Source organism: Bos indicus x Bos taurus, chromosome 7 (assembly GCF_003369695.1).
Source record: "Bos indicus x Bos taurus breed Angus x Brahman F1 hybrid chromosome 7, Bos_hybrid_MaternalHap_v2.0, whole genome shotgun sequence".
In the NCBI taxonomy this organism is placed as follows: Eukaryota; Metazoa; Chordata; class Mammalia; order Artiodactyla; family Bovidae; genus Bos; species Bos indicus x Bos taurus.
The window spans coordinates 90,043,628-90,068,242 of record NC_040082.1 but is presented as its reverse complement, the minus strand read 5'-3'; the positions used below and the strand labels follow the sequence as shown (position 1 = coordinate 90,068,242).

The window sequence follows — 24,615 nt, the reverse complement described above, 5'->3', positions numbered from 1 at the left end:
ACTGCTATGTCCCTGATGGCCAGCATGGGGTCAGTCATTCAGTTGTTGCTGTTTTAGTCATTGAGTGGTGTCAAGTCCTTTGGAACCCCATGGACTGTAGCTCGAAAGGCTCCTCTGACCATGGCATTTCCCAGGCAAGAAAACTGGAGTAGGTTGCCACTCCCTTCTACAGGGGATCTTCCCTATCCAGGGATTGAACCCTCATCCCCTGTATTCACAGGTGGATTCTTTACCACTAAGCCACCAGGGAAGCCACAGTCACTCAGTTGGCATTCAATAAATAGTAGACATTTGTTGAATTAATGAATGAACGTGTGAATCAACAAACTTAGGCACCTGCTTTTCATGAGAAAAGAACGCTCCATTTCTTTAGCGTCTGGATGATTCTGTCAGAATTCAGCTGTGGGGACATCAAACCCTTCTCCCCACACACCCCTCACTCTAAATCCGGATTCATCTCTAGCCCAGGCACCCAACTTGACCGGAAGCACATGGTCTTTATCGAGGAGAGGAGGGCAAATGAGGGAGGGCCCAGTCCTTTAGCAAGTAAAACTTTTATTAAATAAACTTTCAGTTTCTCCAGACCAAAGAGAGGTGTTTTGGACATGAAGGTGATGACTGCAGCTTCTCACCTGAAACACGCCACAGTGACAAGGACCTCGAGATTCAAAGCAAGTCAACTCAAAGTTCCCTCCAAGTCTTTTTCTCCTCTTTGTGTGTGTGTGTGTGTGTGGCGGTTTGTCTCCAAAAGTCAGTTTTGCAAGTTGAAACTTCATGAAATTACTCGTAGCAGAAATAAAGTACATCGTACAAATCACGTCGGTCTTTGATGTGGAGTATAAAAATGGTATTTACAGCCAGTAAACATGGACCAAAGGACACACACCACTGCACGCCGGCACGCAGTCCCAAGCAGGCCTGGCGGGGGCCGGGTGGGGCAGGACATAGCCGAAGCCCCGCGACCCCTGAGCACACACACACGCAGACTCACAGAACACAGGCACACTAGAGAGGGTCTTGGAACAATTATCAAACTGGAATATCGAAACAGGTTTGTCAGAAGATTTTTTTTTCTTCTTTTTTTTTTTTGCTATGTTTTTTTTTTCTTCCTTTTTTTTTTTTTTTTTTTTGCTTTTTTTTTTCTGGGTCCGTCAACACATTTTGGTAGAAACAAAAGGGAATGCTTTTTTTTTTTTTTCCTTTTCAAAAATTTTTTTTTCTCTTGAGCTTATGAAGTTCTCTGGTGCCTCGTCTGGCATGAGGCCCCACCGGATGTCCAATAAAAAAAAAAAAAAAACTTGACTCTGTGCTTCAAGGGGGGTTTTCACGGTTTGAGTAGCTATACAGAGGCGCCCCACGGGATATCCCTCCCCGCCCCAACTAGGAAACAAAAAAATCCATTGTTGTTTGATTTTCCCCCCATTTCTTCTTTGTACCTGCTCAGAAAGACCAAAAAAAAGAAAATTCTTTGTAGAGGTATCTCCGGTGAAGGGGTGCTGGGCCAGCGCACACTGGGCTCCTCCGGTGCACGTGGCGATCTTGGTCATGACATTGTGAATTCCAGGCTGGTGATCCAAAGGCAGGGAGGGTGGCTGCCTGCCCTTGGGAGGGGGCTCGAGGGGTGGGGGGGGGCTTCCCCCGGCCCTGTCTGCCCCCGACGGAAAGCTAAGGGCTATTGGCCACATGAGTAAGGCTATGACTGGGGGTTGGGGGAAGGGTCGGGGGAGGCCAAGGGGTCTCTTTTGTGCCTGCATCCGGAGAAGGCAGGGCCCTGGGACGCGGGGGCGGGGGCTCAGGAAGCTGCAGCTAGGACCAGGGACACTGAAGCCGGCTGAGCCCTCAGGCCCATGAGAATTATCGGTGGTTGGGGGGGGGGGGGTCAAAAGTCCTGGAGGTATATCGCGTTCGTTGGCTGATTCCCAGTGCTTGACCGGCGCCCTGGTCTGACATGACAGCGGGAGGTGGGGGGACACTGGGCTGCCCCGCCAACCTCAGCCCTTCTGAGCGTCCCTGCTGGGTGACTGGCCCAGGGTCACCTTCTCTTGGATGGAAAGAAGTCGGAAAAGTTTGGTCCCATGATCTATACTCAAAAAATATATATACTGTCTATAGCTCTATATATATATGCATATATATATATAGGAAAAGTTGCGATTTTGTTTGGGGAAGCCATGAAGTTTGTGTGTGTAGGAAGCGGGTGGAAGCGAGGAAATCTCCGTGGAGGGGGTAGTGAATCCTTGGCCCCCACCTCAGGAGTCCCCCAAAGACCACGAAGCCCCTTCCCCACTCCATGGGGCCTTGGGTAGCGTTTCACATTTTGGGAAGGGGAGCAGAGGAGTAGGGAGGGGAGGGGAGGGGGCTGGTGTCCAAACTCTGTTGTAATTTACGGAAAAGTCCTGGATCAGTTGGAAGCGGGAAACCCTCCTGGGGTGGGAAGGCCCCTCACCTGGCGGAGAAGGGAGGGGCGTTAGGGCGCCGCGTGAAGAGAGGGGGAGTGTGGGCACGTAGGCCAACAAATCACCTCCCACCCGCTCCCCTGCCCTGGCCAGACTTGGATCTGGGATCCCCAAGGACCCCTATCTTTGCAGAAAGAGTCCATTTTGGGGTTTGGAGGTTGACACACACGGCTTGGAGGGGTTGCTAAGCCCCGTGTCCCCGTCTGGCCACCGGGCACAAATATTTGTTTCTTTCCGTCTCCTCTCCCCTGCTCCCTGTCGCTCCATGAAGCAGCATCCCGCCCCCATTTCTGTTCACTCGTGGTGCCGGAAACAGTGCCTGGTGCACAGTAGGTGCTTAGTAAAGACTTGCTGTCAGTGTTCAAAGCGCGCGGATCACAGATGTTGGTTTCAGGTGGCGAGTCTCCGAGCATGCCCCCAAAGACCCACAACCCTTGAATCTGTGGGTGCTGAACACCCTTGAATCTGTGGGTGCTGCCCTGGCAGAGGGTCTGGAAGCAGACCCTCACTGAACACCTACTTCACACCAGACCCCAAGGTGGGGAGCCTCTGTGATGACCGCGGCAATGGTGGGTTTAGTGGAGAAAAATCAAAATAAGTTATCAAGAGCTTTCCAGGTGGTGGGTCCTGGGCTCAGCTGGAAAAACACGGAGTGCCCCGTGTGAATCCACCCCACAGCCCCTGGGGGAGGCGACGTGCATGAGCCCATTTCACAGATGAGGCTTGTCGAGGCTGGAGCACAGTTATAAGTTTCCCCACTGGCCCTGGAGGCTCAAGGTTCATGCCTCCAAAGAAGTGATGAGTTGACAGGGTCGTTCACTCTGATGGTGCAGACATCAGGGGATTTGTTCATTTGTTCAGGGGATTTCCGCCCCCACCCTCACCCCTGGCATGGCCTTGGGTGGGGCAAACATTTCACTCTCTCATCTACCCACTGGGTGTGAATTGTGCCAAAGGAAGGGCTCCCAAAGGGGCCTAGCTGGGAGAACTGATTCTTAGTACAGGACAAAAGCCCCTCCTCACGGCCCTCCTCACCCCAGACCATGCCCGCTTCTCAGGTGAACTTCTATTCATCCTTCAAAGCCTTCTCCAGGAAAGATTACCTAACTGCCCTTCCCACCCCCATCTTACTGTTCCGGCTCCAGCCCTGACCATGGGGTGAGGGTAGGGGGTTGAGGGGACTGGGGGGGTGTCTTTGTCCAGCTCTGTCCCCGTCAACCAAACCTGGGGGCTCCTTGAAGCCTCTTGCATCATCCCCCAGCCTGGGGAGGGTTTGGAGAATGAGGAGAGGGTGCGGACAAGACAGGGTGGGGGTGGGGCAGGGGCAGGGCCGCCTAGCGGCTCACCTGGGCCAAGCCCGCAGCCTCTGGGTGGCTGTGGGCCCGGTCAGTAGGGGTGTCCCGGGTCTTTGGGCCGCTTCAGCTGCACTTTGAGCCTCTTCATGCCGATCTGAAAGCCATTCATGGCCTGGATGGCAGTCTGCGCACTGGCCGGGTTGTCAAAGCTCACGAAGCCTGCGGAGACCGGGGTGGACCCACGATGGTGGGCAACGCAGGGGTCCTCGGCTCGCTCCAGTGCTGCAGCCCTGGCTGCCCGGCTTGTGGGGTCCTGGGGGCAGGGGTGTGCGCTCGCAGGAGCAGACGACCCAGGGGAGGTAGGGAGGCTTCCCAGAACACACACAGCAGTCCTGATGTGGTTCTGACACCTTGGTGGCTTGCATGCCTCTGGGGATAGGGCACTCATTCCTTACCTGGGCTCTGCTCTGATGAGGCTTCCCAACTGATAGGGGGAGAGGGGGACAAGTGGGGCTTCTGGGGGTCCAGGGAACACCACGGTCTCCCTCCCCCACCCCAGGCCCACCTCCTTCTAGGCTCTGGATCCCTACCTTTTGCCTCCTCTAAGCCCTCCATCCATTTGGGGTCTTGTCTGTCCATCTGACTCTTCCTGTCTGTCTCTGTGTCTATCTGTCCTTGTCTCTCTTCTTCTCTCCTTTTGTGTGTGTCTTTGTGTTTCTTGTCTATGTCTCTCCCTCCCTCTCTTTTCTCTTTTTGTGTCTGTCTCTCTCTTTGCCACCATCAGTCATTCCAGCCACAGATATCCCCCAACGTGGACCATCAGAAACACTCCAGCGCACCACCTCCTGACACATATACCTTAAACTTCCACCACATAATTCCCTCCACCCAGCCCTACTCCTACCCCTTACCTGTTGGTTCTCATAGACTTTCTGGGGGGCTCTGCAGAGGCTACAGGGGCTGGGGGCCACCCCAGGGGGAGGGGAACCACATGTGTGAGCATTTGGGGGCAGGGTACCTGAGATCTGTGGGAGAAGCAGAGAGGTCAGGGCAGAGAGATGGTGGGATCAGGGCTGAGGGGTCTGGCTGAGGCCCACAGGGAGCCATAGGGGAATCTGGAAATGGGGTAGGGGGGGTGTCTTCATATCACTCACACCTCCCATTATACAGACGAGGAAACTGAGACTCAGAGAAGGCATGTGACCCCCTGACTGCTGAATGTTATGGAGGTTTTCTTCCAGAAATTTCTTTATTCTTCCTAGAAGCAGGATGCTTCCAGAAGCAAAAACAATAGCCAGTTAAGGATGTGACTGGTGATGGAAGTAAAGTTCGATGCTGTAAAGAACAATACTGCATAGGAACCTGGAATGTTAGGTCCATGAATCAAGGTAAACTGGAAGTGGTCAAACAGGAGATGGCAAGAGTGAACATTGACATTCTAGGAATCAGTGAACTAAAATGGACTGGAATGGGTGAATTTAACTCAGATGACCATTATATCTACTACTGTGGGCAAGAATCCCTTAGAAGAAATGGGGTACACCTACAGTCAACAAAAGTGTCTGAAATGCAGTACTTGGATGCAATCTCAAAAATGACAGAGTGATCTCTGTTTGTTTCCAAGACAAACCATTCAATATCACAGTAATCCAAGTCTATGCCCGAACCAGTAAAGCTGAAGAAGCTGAAGTTGAATTGTTCTATGAAGACCTACAAGACTTTCTAGAACTAACACCCAAAAAAGATGTCCTTTTCATCACAGGGGACTGGAATGCAAAAGTAGGAAGGCAAGAGATATGTGGCAAGGCAAATTTGGCCTTGGAGTACAAAATGAAGCAGGGCAAAGGCTAAGAGTTTTGCCAAGAGAACGCACTGCTCATAGCAAACACCGTCTTCCAACAGCACAGAGAAGACTCTACACATGGACATCACCAGATGCTCAAAACTGAAATCAGACTGATTACATTCTCTGCAGCCAAAGATGGAGAAGCTCTACAAAGTCAGCAAAACCAAGACCAGGAGCTGACTATGGCTCAGATCATGAACTCCTTATTGCCAAATTCAGACTTAAATTGAAGAAAGTAGGGAAAACCACTAGGCCATTCAGGTATTACCTAAATCAAATCCCTTACGATTATACAGTGGAAGTGACAAATAGATTCAAGGGATTAGATCTGATAGACAGAGTGCCTGAAGAGCTAGGATGGAGGTTCGTGACACTGGTACAGGATGCAGTGATCAAAACCATCCTCAAGAAAAAGAAAGGCAAAAAGGCAAAATGGTTGTCTGAGGAGGCCTTACAAATAGCTGAGAAAAGAAGAGAAGCTAAAGGCAAAGGAGAAAAGGAAAGATACACCTATTTGAATGCAGAGTTCCAAAGAATAGCAAGGAGAGATAAGAAAGCCTTCCTTTGTCAATGCAAAGAAATAGAGGAAAACAATAGAATGGGAAAGACTAGAGATCTTTTCAAGAAAATTAGAGATACCAAGGGAACATTTCATGCAAAGATGGGGACAATAAAGGACAGAAATGGTATGGACCTAATAGCAGCAGAAGATATTAAGAAGAGGTGGCAAGAATACACAGAAGAACTATACAAAAAAAAGATCTTCATGACCCAGATAACCACGATGGTGTGATCACCCACCTACAGCCAGCCATCCTGGAATGCAAAGTCAAGTGGGCCTCAGGAAGCATCACTATGAACAAAGCTAGTGGAGGTAATGGAATTCCAGTTGAGCTTTCAAATCCTAAATGATGATGCTGTGAAAGTGCTATACTCAATATGCCAACAACTTTGGAAAACTCAGCAGTGGCCACAGGACTGGAAAAGTCAGTTTTCATTCCAATCCCAAAGAAAGGCAATGCCAAAGGATGTTCAAACTACCACACAATTGCACTCATCTCACACGCTGGCAAAGTAACACTCAAAATTCTCCAAGCCAGGCTTCAACAGTACATGAATCGTGAACTTCCAGATCTTTAAGCTGGATTTAGAAAAGGCAGAGGAACCAGAGATCAAATTGCCAACATCTGTTGGATTACAGAAAAAGCAAGAAAGTTCCAGAAAAACATCTACTTCTGCTTTATTGACTATGCCAAAGCCTTTGACTGTGTGGATCACACAAACTGGAAAATTCTTGAAGAAATGGGAATACCAGACCACCTGACCTGCCTCCTGAGAAACCTGTATACAGGTCAGGAAGCAACAGTTATAACTGGAGCTGAAACAACATACTGGTTCCAAATCAGGAAAGGAGTACATCAAGGTTGTATATCGTCACCCTGCTTATTTAACTTATATGCAGAGTACATCATGAGAAATGCCAGGATGGATAAAGCACAAGCTGGAATCAAGACTGCCGGGAGAAATATTAATAACTTCAGATATGCAGATGACACCATCCTTATGGCAGAAAGCGAAGAACTAAAGAGTCTCTTGATGAAAGTGAAAGAGGAGAGTGAAAAAGTTGGCTTAAAACTCAACATTCAGAAAACTAAGATCATGGCATCTGGTCCCATCACTTCATGGCAAATAGATGGGGAAAGAATGGAAACCAAGAGAGACTTTCTTTTTTTGGGCTCCAAAATCACTGCAGATGGTGATTGCAGCCATGAAATTAAAAGACATTTGCTCCTTGGAAGAAAAGTTATGACCAACACAGACAGCATATTAAAAAGCAGAAACATTACTTTGGCAACAAAGGTCCGTCTAGTCAAAAGCTATGGTTTTTCCAATAGTCATGTATGGATGTGAGAGTTGGACTATAAAGAAAGCTGAGTGCTGAAGAATTGATGTTTTTGAACTGTGGTGTTGGAGAAGACTCTTGAGAGTCCCTTGGACTGCAAGGAGATCCAACCAGTCTATCCAAAAGGAGATTAGTCCTGAATATTCATTGGAAGGACTGATGCTGAAGCTGAAACTCCAATACTTTGGCCACCTGATGCGAAATGACTCACTGGAAAAGACCCTGATGCTGGGAAAGATTGAAGGCACGAGGAGAAGGGGACAACAGAGGATGAGATGGTTGGATGGCATCACTGACTTGATGGACATGAGTTTAAGCAAGCTCTGGGAGTTGGTGATGGACAAGGAAGCCTGGTATGCTGCAGTCCATGGGGTGGCAAAGAGTCGGACATGACTGAGCAACTGAACTGAACTGAGAAGCAGGATGTGGGAGCAGGGGGGCTGGGTACTGGGCCAGGGGCAGGGGGGTGGGTGTTGTTCCTAACTTGCTGTGTGACCTCAAGCATGTTGTTTGACCATCTATACCTCTCCTTCCTCCCCATGTAAATGGGGACAATTCTTCCCTTTTATGGTTGGACAATGAGTATATACAGCAGGACTTCCCAGGTGGCTCAGTGGTAAAGAATCTACCTGCCAGTGCAGGAAACCTGGGTTCGATCCCTGGGTCTGGAAGATCCCCTGGAAAAGGGAATGGTAACCCACTTCAGTATTCTTGCCTGGGGAACCTATGGACAGAGGAGCCTGGCAGTATATAGCCCATGAGGCTGCAAAGAATTGGACACAACTTAGTGACTAAACAGCAGGAGCTTAATAAGCAGTCAAGAATCAGCCCTTCCCAGAGGACAGGGTAGGGTTCAGAGTCCAGATTTTGGAGTCAGATTGTTTCTAATTTAGGTTCTTGCCTGTGACTTTGGGCAAGTTACACATCTCTGAGCCTTAACATCCTTTGTGTCTGGGGACAAGGAAGTCCTCCCCATGGCCCACAAGGCCCTTCATGACCTGCCCTTCCCCTCCCTGCCTTCCTCTCCTCCCTGTCCTCCCTGTCTCCTCCCTGTCCTGCCCCAGGGCCTTTGCACATGTGGTTCTCTCTGCCTAGAACACTCTTCCCCTAGACACTCCTATGATTGGCTCCTCATCATTCAGGCCTCAGTGAAGCACTGCCTCCTCCTATCAGTCTGTATTTTCTTACTGGTTTTATTTTTCTCTATATCATTTATAACACCCTGGCCTATATCCTGGGCTTTCCTGATGGCTCAGACAGTAAACAATCTGCCTGCAATGCAGAAGACTCGGGTTCTATCCCTGGGTCAAGAAGATCCCCTGGAGGAGAGAATGGCACCCCACTCCAGTATTCTTGCCTGTTTATTTCCACCTCCTCCCCCTGGACCTGTGCTTTTCAATTCAGTTGGCAGCCACTGGCCATGAGTTGTTACTGAAATTGAAATTCATTAAAATTAAGTAAAATAAAAAATTCAGTGCTTTGGCCACAATAGCTACACTTCAAACGCTCAGCAGTTACATGGGGTGGATGGCTCAGACAGTGGGGATATAGAATATTTCTATCCTCAGAGAAAGTTCTACAGGCAGGGTGGCAGGGCTCTGAGCTCCCAGAGGGCAGTGATTTTGTTGGCTTCCTTTACCAATCTGTGCCAGGCACTGTGCTGGGCACTGGCACACAGTAGGTGCACTGTATGTCTATTTGGGTTTTTTTGTTTAATCTTATACAGGGCTTGTGTTATTGATTTATTTATTGGCTGCACCCTGTGGCATGCGGAATCCTAGTTCCCTCACCAGGGATCAAACCTGTGCTCCCCACACACACACAGTGAAAGCTCGAAGTCTTAACCACTGGACCACCAGGGAAGCCCCTATGTGTCTATTTGTTGAATGAATGGATGAATGAACAAGGGAATCTTAGAAATGACTCATGCTAAGTGCTGGGTACACAGTAGGTGCTTAATAAGTGCTTGTTATGATCATAAATGTGATTCTTTCTTTCTTTTTTGCCCTTGACCCTGCTGCACAGCTTGTGGGATATTCCTTCCCCAACCAGGGATAAACCCGGGCCCTGAGCAGTGAAAGCACAGAGTCCTAACCACTGGAGCTTCAGGGAAGCCCCAGAATGTGGTTCTCTCAGACCAGATCTGTCTTGTGGCTGACCACACCCGACCCCCCAACCCCACCCAGGGCAAGGGGCCTGCGGTTCAGGGAGTGGCAAGCAGGAAGGGGCACCCACAGCAAGGACTCACCAAAACATTTGCTCTGGTTGGTGGCCCGATCCATAAACACCTTGGAGGAGATGATATTGCCGAAAGGCAGGAACATCTGCGTCAGCTCCGTGTCTCCAAACTCCTGGGGGAGGTGGTAGATAAACAGGTTACAGCCTTCGGGACCTGCAGGTGGGGGGAGAGAAAGACATAAAGCCCCCAAGGAGAGGAGGCCGACCCCCGGGGGAGGGGCACGGGTCCGGAGCCCACAGCTAGTGTCTCCAGCTATTGGGGGAGGGGTGCACCCTGACACCCAGAAAGGAGGGGCGTGGAAACAGCGGGGAGGGAAGGCAGGGTGCCCTGAGCCCTTGTCTATAAAATTCCACATTCAGACACTCCACACCTCTGCTGATCCTCAGGCCCCAGAGAACTGACAAACTTTAGATGATCCCTAGCCCCCCAAACTGAAATAAAGCCTTTCATCCTAGACCGCAGATAATCCAAAACTCCCAGATAACCTCAACACCCCCCAGAAAACCCCTAAACCTCAAACTCTTGGTCATTGACAAAAATCAGATGAACTGGTTGTAGGGTATAACAGAAACTCTGTACTGTCTTTGCCATCATTCCATATCTTTAAAACTGGTTTAAATGGAAAGGTTCATTTTTGGAAGTCTAATGATCACAGATTAGAATAAGACAAGTAACTCCCCGGTCCCAAACCCCAAACATCCAGATAATTTTCAAAACCTTGGATAACCTTCCAAACCTTGGCTAATTTTTAAAAGCTTGGATAATTTCAAAACTGATGCAAAAATAAAATGTAGAGAAATAAAAAGATTATTCTTCAGTCCCAAATCTCAGATATCCTGAAACCACTGGTCACGTTTAAATGATTTGCTGTACCAACCAGAAATAATTTTTTAAAGCACAGCTAACCATCAGAATCATTCCTTCCCGAAGAATCCCCAGTGCATGGCTCATATAAGAATTATAAATAATCAGAGCATTTTAAAACCTTAATTACCCAGTTTAGTCCTCAAACCTGCTGCTAATCCCGAACCTACAGACGATCTTCTCCTAGGTCTCCCCAAACAAAGGTAACCCTCAAACCACCAAGAAATCCCAACACTCATGATGAACATTCCCCACCCCAGAAAATCCAAAATTCAAGATTACATTACATTCACATCCACCCTTACCTTCCTGATGAGGACCGCAGTTCTGCTAATGTGCTTGTCTGCTGTTGTTGTTTGCTTACTTGTTTGTCTGGCCCTGTCGCAAGGTTTGCCTGAATTTAGCTCCCTGCCCAGGGATTGAACTCGGGGTCACGGCAGTGAAAGCACCGAGTCCTAATCAGTGGACCTCTAGGGAATTCCCTAATGTGCTTGTTTTTAAAATACAGGTGTGTTTCCACACAACTGATATGTTACAGAACAGTTGTGAGCAAACATGAATTTTGTGTTTGCTTGTGTGCTAGCTCAACTCCAAGAAACACTAGGTGAAGGCAGAAAGCCACACCTAGCTGAACTGAACCTCATAAGAAAGCAAAATGCACACACATATGCAAAGGCAGCTTCCACATTCACCACCTTTCTCAGCTCTCCAAGTGTATTAGGAGGAGGACCTGTTCCCATCTGAGGTTCGGACTCTCCGTCTAATTTCAGACAAAACTTTCCATCACTTCACGGTAACTCACATGCTACAACCCATCTGACGCCACTTTCCTGTGCAAACTTCTAATGCCCAATTTATTGTACTATTCATGGATTTCTTAATCATCTAACATGAATAAAACTGTGCTACCATTTTTATTAGGGTCTTTTTTTTTTTTTTTTGCCATGTCACAGCCAACTTCTAAAAAAAAATTTGGCCACACCAGGGCTGCATGAGATATCTTAGTTTCTCAACCAGGGAACTTGTGCCTCCTGTAGTGGAAGCACAGAGTCTTAACCACTGGGCCACCAGAGAACTCCCACAGGCAACATTTTGAGTGGTGTACCCTGACCCAACTTCCCCCACGAGCCCTGCAGTTGGTATTGTGAGGCTCTGGAACTCGGGTGGCTTTCCAGAAAGCAGATATCCTGTTCTGTTACAGCAGCACAGACGGCATCGGAACCAGCTTTTACCCACAGCGCCCTGCTGGGCAAGGAATTGAACAGAACCTCACAGAACTCAGTCTACAGGCCAGGCCATCCATAAACTTCCCATGTCCTGGGGGAGTCGGGGGACTTTTCTGGCTGGTCGCCTGGCTCCAGCTCCCCACCCCCACCCCCACTAGATGGATTAAGGCGAGGAAAATCTCCCAGGCTGCTGCTGCTAAGTCGCTTCAGTCGTGTCCGACTCTGTGCGACCCCATAGACGGCAGCCCACCAGGCTCCCCCGTCCCCGGGATTCTCCAGGCAAGAACACTGGAGTGGGTTGCCATTTCCTTCTCCAATGCAGGAAAGTGAAAAGCGAAAGTCAAGTCGCTCAGTCGTGTCCGACTTTTAGCGACCCCATGGACTGCAGCCTACCAGGCTCCTCCATCCATGGGATTTTCCAGGCAAGAGTACTGGAGTGGGGTGCCATTGCCTTCTCCTTCCAGGCTGAGTGCCTACAATGTGTCAGGAACCGTGCTGCTCACTCCCCAACAAGGCCTCGGCACCGGTGGCCTTGCGGCCAATGAGGAAACAGAGGCATGGGGCAGGGAGGTGCCTTTCTGACGATGCCTCAAGTCAGCACTAGGTGGATTTGAATCCCCGCGGTCCGACTCCAGAATCTAACTCCTCTCCCACTTGACTTTACTGAGGAACTCCCATCTCACCAGAGATACCTCATCACCCCACCCCCTGACCTCAAACTCAAAAAAAGTCATTCCACTCTGGAGAGAGCTCGTGGTGGAGACAGGGTCACTGCTATCCCTATGGGGTCGGGACTAGCCCGGGTCCCACTTTCCGGAGGAGAAGACGGAGGCTCAGAGACCAAGAGTCAATTGCCTCCCAAACACCCAGGTGATGCTGGGAACTGAAGGCAAGTCTCTCCGGACCTCAGGCCGAGCAGTTCCCTGAGGCTAGGTCAAACCCGGCAGGAGGTCCTGGAGGTGGAGGGGGGCGGTCAAAGGGCGGGGCTGGCGCCCAGGGGAGGTCGCGGCCCCCTCACCTTCTCGCTGCTGCTGCTGCAGGAGGGGCGGCGGCTGGGGGACGCTGTGCGCGATGGGCGTGATGGCCGCTGTGGGGTACATGGCTGCAGAGACCGGGAGCGAGACATAGGGCGGAACGGGCGTGAGGCCGGTGGGCGCATGGGGCGGGGCTAAGACTGAGGGGGCGAGGTCACAGCCTAGGGTGGGGCCAAAATGGGTCTTGGGACGGTGGAGGGGGGTGGTCACAGGGGAGAGTTGGTCTGAGGGAAGTACTAAGACCTTAGTACAGGGAAGAGTAGAAGGGAAAGAGGTCATATTCGAAGGGTGGGGCCATGGCTGAGGGCAGAGCCAAGGCCAGATTTTAGGAAGAAGGAGGGGGCGTGGTCACATGGGAGAGACAGTCTGAGGAAGAGGCCACGGCCACAGGAAGGAGTAGAGTGGACGCGGTGGTGGCTGAGGGTGGGGCCACGACAGGTCTTGGGAAGGTAGAGGGGGCGTGGTCACATGGGAGAGACGTATGAGGGAGGGAAGCGTTTAATGGGCGGGGCCATATTTGAGGGGTGGGGGACCACGGCTGAGGGCGGAGCCAATGCCCGGTCTTGGGAAGAATGAGGGGGCATGGTCACACTGGAGAGCGGGTCCGAGCAGGACACGACAAGCGGGACCAAAGGCAGGTTATGAGGGGCAGGGCCAAATGTCGAAGGAGGGTGAGGCGGGGGCCAAGCCACAAAGTAGGAGGTATGGCTAGACAGAAGAGGCAAGGTAGAATGAAGAGGGCGGCCCTGAGGGGTGGAACCAGATCTAAGTGCAGCTAGGTGCGTGGAGTGGCTAGTCCAGGGAGGAAACTGAGGGCGGGGGGGTTGGGGGGGGTGCCACGCGTGGGGGTGCCGCACTGCCTCCCTACCTGTGTACTGCTGGACTCCAGAGAAGGCAGGATGGAGGGTCTCGGCTACCGTCGGACTCTGAGCTGCGGGGCAGACGGAGGGGCTTAGTGGGGCGGGGGCAGCAGAAGTCTTCCATCCACCCCACAGCATCCACCCCGGCTTCATTTCTGCATAAACATTTTATAGGTATGACCCTCATTCCACAGGTGAGGAAAACTGAAGCTCAGGGAACCTCTTACAGGTGGGAAAACAGCAGCTGGCACAGGGCCACTCAACTCGAATCCAGTTTTCTCAGACTCCAGAGAGGTTTAACTCCCAACTCTTTGTCCCCATCCAGACCCCCTTGCTCCTCCCCCTTTTTTCTCTGGATTCTCTAGGGCTCCAGGTCTCTGCTCCTGATCACCACCCATTCACATCTCTTCCTCCTTTTCCCTCCCCACACCTTGATCAGACAGCCTATGGATCCCCTATGTGACTGTGACCTTCCGATAGTCCCTAGTGGAGGACACAGGGGGAGGAGAGGGCTTGTCGAGGCAACTAAAAATCTCCTTGAATGGAGAGAGGTTGTTAGAAGATAGGGTAGTGAGGGCAGAGAGATAAGCCAGTAAAGGGGTCACATGAATGAATTACTTCGTAGTAATGGAACAGTGCTGTATGTTGATTGTGGTGGTGGTTACACAAAACTATACCTGTGATGAAATGACATAAAATGAACGAACCACACACACAGACACAAGTGCCTGTAAACAGTGAAGTCTGAACAGGGTCTCCAACACCTGTTCAGTTCATTGTACTGTACTGATGCCAGTTTCCTAGTTTCGACAACATACTGTTGTTACGTGAGGTGTTAGCATCCGGAGACACTGGGTGAGGGGTAACCAGGACCTCTCTGTACTATGTTTGAAACTCCCTGTGAGCACCAATTATTACAAAATAAAAATAAACAGATTCTCAGTGGTGGAAACCCAGATGACAAACTTCACCTAAGCAAGGTGTGGGAAGACATTTGCCTTGAAATCAGGGTATAGGGTAGAGAAAGGTGAGACCTCTGCTTCAGTAGGGCAGAGTCCAGTGCCACAAATCTGTGCATGGTCAATCCTGGATGAATGAATGAATGAATATGGGCACTGATCCCAAATGGTAACAATTAATAGTGAAGATTGATGGCACTCTTCTTGGTACCAGGAGATGGGTTAGCATCTTACAGACTGATTGCCTCATCCGAGCAACATCATGAGATGAATGATACTATCTGTCCCATTTTCCAGATGAGCAAATTGAGGCTCTGAGATGTAAAGAAACTCCCCACAAGGGCCACTGAATTGGAATTTGAATCCAGGAAGGTCTGACTGCAAACTTCCTATGTTTAACCCCCTTCTCTGTGCCCATGTGTGTGTGTGTGCTTAATTGCTCAGTCGTGTCTGACTCTTTGGGACCCCACAGACTGTAGCCCTTTAGGCTCCTTTGTCCATGGGGATTCTCCAGACAAGAATACTGGAGTGGGTTGGCATGCCCTCCTCCAAGGGATCTTCCCAACCCAGGGATTGAACCCAGGTCTCCTGCATTGCAGGCAGATTCTTTACTGTCTAAGCCACCAGGGAAGCCCATGAATACTGGAGTGAGTAGCCTATCCCTTCTCCAGGGGATCTTCCTGACCCAGGAATCAAACCGGGGTCTCCTGCATTGCAGGTGGATTCTTTACCAGCTGAACTACCAGGGAAGCCCCTCTGCACCCATAGCTAGTATCTATTAACCTAAGAGTCCCTGCTTCCTGTACTTTTGTTCCCTGGACACCAAGGCAAAGGGATTCATGCTTGTCCCAGGGACACCCTCCCTGTCCCCTGCCACTCTCCTCGGCCCCAGGGGACCACCCAAGTTACCTGGGTAGGGCACAAGGCCATTGGCATATACAGTTTCTAGGGCAGGGTGCCCGCCAGGGAAGGGCACGACACCTGCGAAGCCGTTGGTGATGGGGGCCACGAGGCCGGGCACGGTGGCGGTGCCGAGCAGCGGGGGCGAATGCAGTCCTGGGGAGTGGAAGAGCATCATGGGTAGCCTTAGCCCCAGCTAAGGCTAAGAGTCATAGCCCCGGCTCTGCCCCCCAGCTGTGGGCCCCTGGCAGACTCTCACCAGAGGCAGGGGCGATGGGCGTGGCAGGCAGCCCGTTAAGGCTGACAGCGCCAATCTGCTGGATGTGGCAGGGTGAGAAGGCCACGCCGGGGCTCAGGTAGCTGCCTGATGTGGACAGGACCGTCGTCTGCTGCTGCATGAGCTGGGGGTGGAGAGGGAGTCAGGTACACAGTCCAAGTGGCACCTGGCCTTAGAGCATGGCTCATGGGGTTGAGGGGCCAGTCCTCCAGAAACAGGGGCAGGGGGTCAGGCCAGGTATCTTGGCTCAGGTTGGGTTAGGGCTCAGTTAGGAATTGGGGCTTAGCCTGGGATCAAGGCTCAGCATAGGATCAGGGCTCAGACTATGTTCAAGGATCATTTAGGAATCAGAGCTCAGCCAGGGACTGGAGCTCAGTCTATGATCAGAACTTAGTCTGGGACCAGGGCTCAGCCAATGTTTTTTTATGTGTTCTGCTTGTTTTGGTTGTGCCATGCATACGGCATGTGGGATCTTATTTCCCCAGCCAGGGATCGAACCTGCGTGCTGTGCACTGGAGGCATGGAAGCATGGCAACTTCCAGGGAAGTCCCAAGCTCAGCCAATGTTGAACTCACTCAGGGCTGGGTCTCAGTTTGGAGTTAGCCTGGAGGTTTAGCTAGAATTGGGGCTTATCTAGATTTGGGGAACAGCCAGGATCTGGGGGTCAACCCAAGACTGGGTCTTGATTTGACATTCACCCAGGGTTGTGGCTCAGGCTGGATTTGGTGGCCGAGCCTGGGGTCCTGTCAGTTGGGGTTCAGCTTGGGCTCAGAGCATAGTTCATGGTGGGGGGCTAAGCTGGGGTTGAGATCAGGAAGTGGACTGGATCTGGGGACTTAGCCATAACCAGAATAAGGCCATGAGTCAGAGATTGGGCAAGAGAAACAGAAAGATAGCACTCAGAAAGAAACAGAAAGAGGCACTCGACAGAGACTAGATGGAGAAAGAGAGAGAGAGACACTGAGCTAGACCCTCAAAACAGTGGTGTCAGGAGCCCCACTGGAGACAGGAGTGTGTCCGCCGTTCACTCACAGCCTGGGCGTAGGCACTGTAGGGGCTGAAGGGCAGGGTGAGGGACGGAGTCAGGATGCCCAGCTGGCCCACCATCTGCTGCATGCGCCTCAGCGTCCGCTCCTTGTCTGTGTCGGCAAACTTGACCACCAGGCTGGAGGAGGCACCCTGCAAGGGCAGCCGCAAGCAGGGAAGGAAAGAAGGGGGACATTGCCAGGACTCTGAGGTACCTTGGGGGGAGTGTAGGGGTGTAGGTGGCAGCAGCTATCAGCCCCTCCCTCAAGGTCCCAGGGGCCGCAGTGAGACTAGTCTGGAGATCAGCATCCTGGGTCTCGCACTTGACCTTGTAGGCTGCCATGCACACAAGTGGGGCACCCACTTGTCTAGTGGGGGCTGCCTCTGGGAAGCAGAGGAGGACCTGACTGTCAGCCATACTTTCAAAAAAGATGGAGAACCCAAGTGCTGGAGAGGAACAATGAAGGCCCATACAGAGGATTCTATAGCTGCCCACACCTGAGAACAGGTGAGGTTCCAATCATTTGAGAAACTGAATACCTCCTTTGATGGGGAGCTCACTACCTCTCCACTCACCAGCTCCATCAGTGGACAGCTCTGAGCAGGAGAAAGCTTGACCTTGGATTGAGTTGATTCCTCCCTCTCCAGGGACTAGAACTGATGCCCAATGACCCAGAGAGCAAGAGAAGGGAGGATCTGAGACTGCCCTGCTCTTCATACCATGTTGCAGAACAACAGAAAGGAGAGTGGGTTCCCCAAGGCCTGTCTTCCCTGCGGCAGATTCGGACATTTTTGTACAGTGATGGAGGCTCCCAGGGCCACTTTTCTGGGTGGCAGGGCCACCCCCAAGACCCCAGTGGTCTCCTCCAGCCTCTCACGGCTGCAGGCCCACCAGCTCCCAGCTCTAGACTTGCCGCCTGCCTATCTCCCACACTGGCCCCACGGAGACATTTCCAAATGGCCTGCCCCTTCCTTCTCCTGGGGATACCCTGGGAGGCTCCCCATTGCCCTGGGAGGAATCCCAAGCTTCTTGGCTTTGAACTGCAGGCCCCTCCAGCCCCATCCCCTCCTGTTCCTCTGGGGCTCACACACATCTGCACACACACATGCATTCCACCCACAGTGACTCACACCCACCATCCACACTCATACACATACATACACTCAATAATACATGCACATATACTCACACACACATGTACACACATATTTGTCTACATTCACACACATGTGCTCACCCCTCCACACATACTCACACACTCTTACAGATGCACACACATGCACTCATTCCCCCCATATCACTGGGGCACACTCACACACAAACACACATGTGCACTTACCTATATAACTTACATATGTGCACTCACATGAGCACACCCACTCAACACACTTGCATGCATGCAGTCACAGCATATACATGTGCATATGCATCAGCATACATGTGAACATTCATGTGCACACTGACACCCACCTACTCACAACCACACACTCACATACAGGCATGGAAGCACACTCTCAGGCACATGCACATGTGTGCACACCAACACACACAGTGGCCCACACATACTCACACATGGGCAGCCAAACACTGGCAGGACATTCTGCATAGTCTACACTTGCACGCTCACACACACACACAAATACATACATATACCCAGTCATACCACCATCAGAGATGCACTTCTTTCTCCCTACCCTGTCCCCTCTCTGAAGAAGGGCCAGGGGTTACCAGATGGCTGGGATGGTCAGGCCAGGCCCCTCCCCCTTGCCTACCCTGACCCAAATTGCCCAGGGCAGCTCTGACTTACCGGCATGGTCTGGCTGCCGTGCAGAGCGTGTATGGCCGCCTGAGCCTCGGTGTGGGAGGAGAACTTCACGAAGGCACAGCCTGCTCCAAGAGAAGGGGAGGGGTGAGGGGACACAGGAGAGGGGCTGGCAGCCCTGCACAGCAGGTCAGCATGGACATGGGCAGCCCACAGGTTGGACAACAGAGAGACAGGCAGCCATATGTTCAGACAGACAGTGGGACAACAAAGAACCAGACAGTAAGACAACTGTTTGTCCAACACATCATCAGAGGGTGTGAGATGGTGCCCAGGGTAGGGAGGCAGGAACTGCCCATTAGAACAAGTGAAGGGGACAGGATTAGAGAACACCCACCAGCCACCAATACCACAAGATCCAGAGTTGTAATCAGGCAGAATTAAAGTGACAAACCATCAGACACAGAGAGAGATATGGACACACTCGGGCAGAGGTACACTCAGACCCAGATGGATACGCCCATGTGACCAGAGTTGGATAGATGGGGATGAAGAGTCATCGGGCAAGGGCAGAATCAGGCAGACAGACAACCAGAGACCACCAGACACAGGCAGATCCAGACAGATGGTCATAGGATACAGTTCCAGACAGAGGGCTATGGAAGGGTCACACAAATTTGGGGGAGAGGAGTGAAGACATCCTGGAATTCAATAATGATGACAGTTGCACAGTTCTGTGAATTTTGTGAAGCATTTCACTGTCCACTTTTTTTTCCCACTGTCCACTTTTAAAAGGTGAATTTTACAGTATATGTGTGTGTGTGTGTGTGTATGTATAGTCAGTCTTGTCCAATTCTTTGTGACTCTCTGTACTGTAGCCTGCCAGGCTCCTCTGTCCATGGGATTTCCCAGGCAAGAATACTGGAGTGGGTTGTCATTTCCCCCTCCAGGGGATCTTCCTGACTCATGGATCAAACCCACGTCTCTTGCGCCTCCTGCCTTGGCAGTATGTGATTACAGTATGTGACCATATCTCAATTTTTAGAAAAGAGCCAGGCAAATAAATAGACAGGGACCATCAAATATATTCGGTCCTAGTAAGATCAAGTCACAAGGGCAGAGACAGGCCAGTTCTGGACAGATAAACCTGAACAAGTAGAATCAGGTAGACAGAGATCACCAGACACCTGAAGACCCAAACAGAGCAGACCAGAAAACAAGTTGCTGGAGATCATAAAACAATCATTCCTGGATGGTACAACCTTATAGGAACGGTGGAGCAAGTAGGATCAGGTACACCGACAGTCCAGGAGACACAGGCAAATCGAGACAGAAAGTCTGATGGACACAGACACAGGAGGCAGCCCCGGATGTCCTGGGCCGGCGAGTGGGACCAGGTGAGACTAGACGGCCTCTGCTCGCCCCGCCCCTGGGCCAGCCCCGTCCTTTTGTGTGCCTAGAGGAACCCCATCCGGCCGGCCTGCTTTCCACGTGCCAGGCCACGCCCACTGCGGGCCAGTCCCTCCCCACAAGCCCGGCCCCGCCCCCCGGATCCAGCCCCCCTCTCCGGGGCCCGCGCCGACCCATCCCACCAGCCGCGCCCTCCTATAGTCCCGCCCCCAGAGCTAGCCCCGCCCCCAGCCGGTCACCTTTGCTGCTGCCGTCAGGTCCCCGGAGCACGGTGCACTCGTCGATGACCCCGAAGGGCTGGAACAGCCGCAGCACGTCCTCTTCTGACTGCTGCTTGTTCAGCATCCCCACAAACAGCTTCCGGTCCCCTGTGGGAGGAAACACCACCTCAGCCAAGTCCTAGCCTCCGGGAACTTCCGCATCCCTCCAGCAGAAAGCGGAGGCACCGGGGCGTGGAGTGGGGCCCCTGGACCTCCCCGGGGCCCTCTTCTACGCGTGTGAAGGAGGACGCAGCCTCGCGCTTTCCCTGCCTTCTCACCCGCCCACGTCCCTGAGGCCTACCACCTCATTCAGTGCCCTCTGCCTAGAATGCCCTCTCTGCCCAACTGCTCCCCATTCTAGGCAAAACGGCTACTCCCGCCTCTGTATTCCTCCCACCTCTCTGAGTTCTTCAGAAAGCCCACACACAGTACTAGGGTCTATGCCTTGCCTGGCCTGGGTCTATGTCTGTCTGCCATCTAAATTTTCTAGGCAGGGGTGAGCACTGAGGGTGCCTGCATTCTCACAGTACCCAGCAGAGCTCCCCATCGGACTTTCCCAGGGCTCCGGAGAAGCCAAAAAATCAATGTCTGATGAGTGAATAAAGGCATGTGTGTGCAGAAGACCAGTTGTCTGGGGAGCCTGGGATTGGCTGGAAGCCTGGCTGGGACCTGCCCAAGCCTAAGGCCAGGGGCCAGTCTGGCCCAGCCTCTCCCATGTGAGGGACTAGAGCCCTCTCCCGCCTCCCGGGGGAGTTGCACTGCTCTCCTGTAATCAGGGACCAGGCAGCTTCCTCTGTGAGGAATGGTGAGTTGGGTTGCTATGGAAACCCGTTCTCTGGCAGCTGTCATTCATGGGGGTGGGAGGGAGAGAGAGGGACAGGGAGAGACCAAGAGACAGAGATAGGCAAAGAGAGAAACAAGAAGAGACAAAGAGAGACACACAGAGAGGCTCTGAGAGAACCAGAGAGATAGGAGGAGAGAAAAAGATGAGAGAGAAACAGATAGAGAGGGAGATAGAGATTGAGAGAGAGACAAAGAGAGACAGACAGAGATGAAAACATGCAGAGCCCCCTCTCCAATCCCTAACCTTCAATGGAAGCCAGGCTGAGAGTGTGAAAATGGGCTCCCAGCCCAGATGGGCTTTACCACGCTCCTATGCATACACAGAGGTCCTAACAGCCCTGCCCCACACACCATTTCCAAGGCTGAGTGCTCTCCTTCAGGCCCGTAATCCATCTGAGATGGGGAGGAGGGGTCAAAGTATCTAAGAATGGCTAGTCTTGGATCCCATGGGGGACAGTCAAGCATCTCCTGATGGCACACACCCATCCTGAGGTCCAACTTCATGTAGACACAAGACAGAGCCTGCACACCCACACTCCCAGCCTAGAACAGTCAAGCACACATGCTTGCACATATACACCTACGCACCTATGCACAGCCCAGGCACACAGATGTGCACACAGACAGGCACTGAACCAGCCAGAAAACACATGCCTATGTGCACACACCCATACACATCTGCACACAGGCATGCCCAGGAATGCATGCTCACATACACACATATGCACTGGCTCATATATCCAATTGAGCACACACACAACCCAGAAAGCCATCCATAGTCCTTTGGGGTCCCCCAGTGCCTCTGCATCTGAAGATATCCATCATTGCAACCTGAAATGAATCAGGTATTTCAAGTTCTAGGGGAAAGCAGCAGGGCCTGGCCATACCCTCCACAGCTGGGCCTGTGGCCCTGCAGTTAGGAGGGACCCATGCCTTCCTTCTCTATCACCTTGCCCCACCCTCGCAGGGGCCTCTGCCTCTCCCACCACCTTTTGTGCAAGGGTTTCCCTCCTCCCGTTCCTCCATCAACCCACAGTCTGGCAGCCATGGAGAGATGACAACTACCTCCACGGCTTTCGCTGTCCGCAGGCTTCACCTGGATTGGTCGCGCCATCTGTGAAGAGAAGGGGAGGGAGGTCAAGGTGGACAGTGTGGGCAGCATGGTGGGAGCTTCTTCTGGGCCCTGCCAGGCACTCCTGCCCACTTCCCCAGCCTCAGCATCCCACCAGCTTCTGGCAGCAACCAGCACCTCAGTCACCACTGGGTATGACCAACTCAGTCACACCAAATGACACATGGTCCTACCTCCAGGGCTTTACTCTTGCTACCTGGAAAACTCCTACTTTGCCTTCAAGCCCCAGGAACAATACCCCTTAATCCAGGAAGTCTCTCTGCTGCACCCACCCCTCCTCCCCAAAGTTTGATAGATTGCTTGCCAAGATGGCACAACTCCTGTGGTCCCTGTATATAATGGGATATTGTGGCTCCTCTCATTGAGAACTGGAGTCTGTTTCTTTACCTCTTCTATCTGGACTTGGCCATGCAACTTGTTTTGACCAATAGAATATAGTGGAAGTGAAGTAGTGGGAGTTCCAAGCCTTGGCCTCAAGAGACTTGGCCATCTTGGAACCCTGGAGATTTCAGGGTGGACAATTCCAGGTGACTCACTGGAGGATATGATATCTCATGGACAGAGATGCCCTGCTGACAGCTCATGGGGGTCCCAGCCCAGCTAACCCCAGTCAATCCCCAATTGACTACAGCTGCATGAATGACTCAGGATGAATCAGCCAAATTGTCCAGTTAAGCCCACCCTGGGCTTGCCAACCCATGGAATCATGAATAAATAAAACGGTTGAGGCAGCTTATTACTCAGCAGCAGCTGACTGGTACACCAAGGCAGCTAGTTTTAGCCAGCCCCCTGAGCCACAAGTCAGGAGAACTGTCATACTTGAATGGACCAGCCTTCAATCTGGCCTCATTGTTCTGGACATGTCTGTCCACCACCCTCCAGCACTGAAACTGGAAGAAACCAATGAACTATTCAGTGGAAGAAATTCTTCCCTAACTCCAGCTCCTGCAACTTACCCAGTCCTGGGTATGAGCTAATGCAAGTATTTCAGAACAGACTTGAGGGATGTGGGGTTGGGTGGCATTTACTTCTCTCTTGGCTCTAGGACAGAATCTTCTTCCCAACCCGGTGTCTCTGGTAAACTGTTCATCCCAGTTCAAAAGCCCCCAGGCAGGCAATCCTTCCACCTTTTGGGGCCTCCTCCTCTCTCTGCCTCAGGGCAGGAGGTGTCTCCATGTTTCTGCTTCCCTCCAGACTGAGACCATCACATTACTCCCCATCCTTCAGGGCAGGGTACAGGAGAGAATCAGAGGAGTTTGCTGAACTGAAGTGACCAGAAGGAAGTGGTCAACACCTGCCATCATAGAAAGGCTCCTGGTCCCTCTCCACCAGGCCTGGGGTCGGAACGAGTGCTGGTCCCAGCCCCCCTCCCAAGTCAGTCTTGGAGTAGATCCCCACAGCCATTCGGAGGTACTTGATGATACTTGATAAGTGTCTTCTAATCACAACACAGCTGCCAGGCAAGTTTTCAGAGAGAGAGGCACAATTTTTACCCTGTTTTTTACGGATGTCAAAATCAAGGCCTGAAGAGGTATTTTTCTGCTCCCCCTCCCCTGGTGGGCCCCCTCATCTGATATGCTCCCCCATTTCAAGTGTGTGTCTGAAGCATATATGGGCCTCCTCAATGTGAACTCAGCCTTGGGAGCCCCAGAACTCAAAGGGTTTCTATTTCCCCCATCTTGGCCCCCATTTCCCCCAGCGCAATCATCCTGCCACCCAACCACACCCTCAGAGGGACCCTGACCACCTGGGAAAGGCCCAACCACATCTCCCTTCCCCCACCACACACACATACACACAAACACACATATGCACGCGTGCGCGCGCACACTCATCTTGGACCCTCTTCACCTGGGTACCACACCCCTCTAGCTGGAGGCCTGAGGAGAGATTATTTCAACCATATGGGACCAGTTTCTGGGCTGAGGGCAGACTGAAGTGGTGAAGGGAGATGGGAGGGAGGGGGCACCTGGGCTCCAGTCTCCCTCTCTTCTACCTCTCCCACCCGCCTCCGCTGGCCCTCACCTCCTCCCTCCCTCCCAGCACCTTGGGCAGATGAGGATGGGGTTGCCATGGCAACGCTGATTCACCACACGGAAGCTGGCAATTGTTGTTGCCATGGAAACAGCCTCTTAGGGGCGAGCCCAGCTCCTGCCTTGCACAAAAGAGATATTTAAATATAATCTTCTGGAGATGGATGAGCCGAGGGAGGGAGCGAGGGAGGAGGACCACAGGGAGGGAACCTGCCCCCATCAGGGTACCCTCCACCTTTACACCGTTCTCTGGGTCTGGATACCTGCTTCCCATCTCCCCCCACCTGCT

The 24,615-nt window shown here is 52.0% G+C and overlaps 1 protein-coding gene across 7 annotated transcripts in view; it reads right to left on the bottom strand.

Annotated features, from left to right (window-relative positions):
- Window positions 1–535: 535 nt before the first annotated feature.
- CELF5 (CUGBP Elav-like family member 5) overlaps window positions 536–24,615 on the bottom strand; it is a 51,402-nt gene continuing 27,322 nt past the window's right edge. For 3 of the 7 annotated variants that reach the window (XM_027547180.1, XM_027547183.1, XM_027547184.1), the window contains 10 exons: window positions 22,227–22,275; window positions 20,298–20,426; window positions 18,694–18,773; window positions 16,892–17,038; window positions 15,842–15,983; window positions 15,592–15,738; window positions 13,732–13,794; window positions 12,848–12,931; window positions 9,749–9,892; window positions 536–3,970 (listed from right to left, as the gene is read on the bottom strand). In XM_027547180.1, the coding sequence (XP_027402981.1) occupies window positions 3,843–3,970; window positions 9,749–9,892; window positions 12,848–12,931; window positions 13,732–13,794; window positions 15,592–15,738; window positions 15,842–15,983; window positions 16,892–17,038; window positions 18,694–18,773; window positions 20,298–20,426; window positions 22,227–22,275 (1,113 nt within the window). In that variant the 3' untranslated portion in view covers window positions 536–3,842. Of the gene's footprint in view, window positions 3,971–9,748; window positions 9,893–12,847; window positions 12,932–13,731; window positions 13,795–15,591; window positions 15,739–15,841; window positions 15,984–16,891; window positions 17,039–18,693; window positions 18,774–20,297; window positions 20,427–22,223; window positions 22,276–24,615 lie in introns of all 7 variants that reach the window. The other 4 variants (XM_027547179.1, XM_027547182.1, XM_027547181.1 and 1 more) reach the window with 4 other exon arrangements.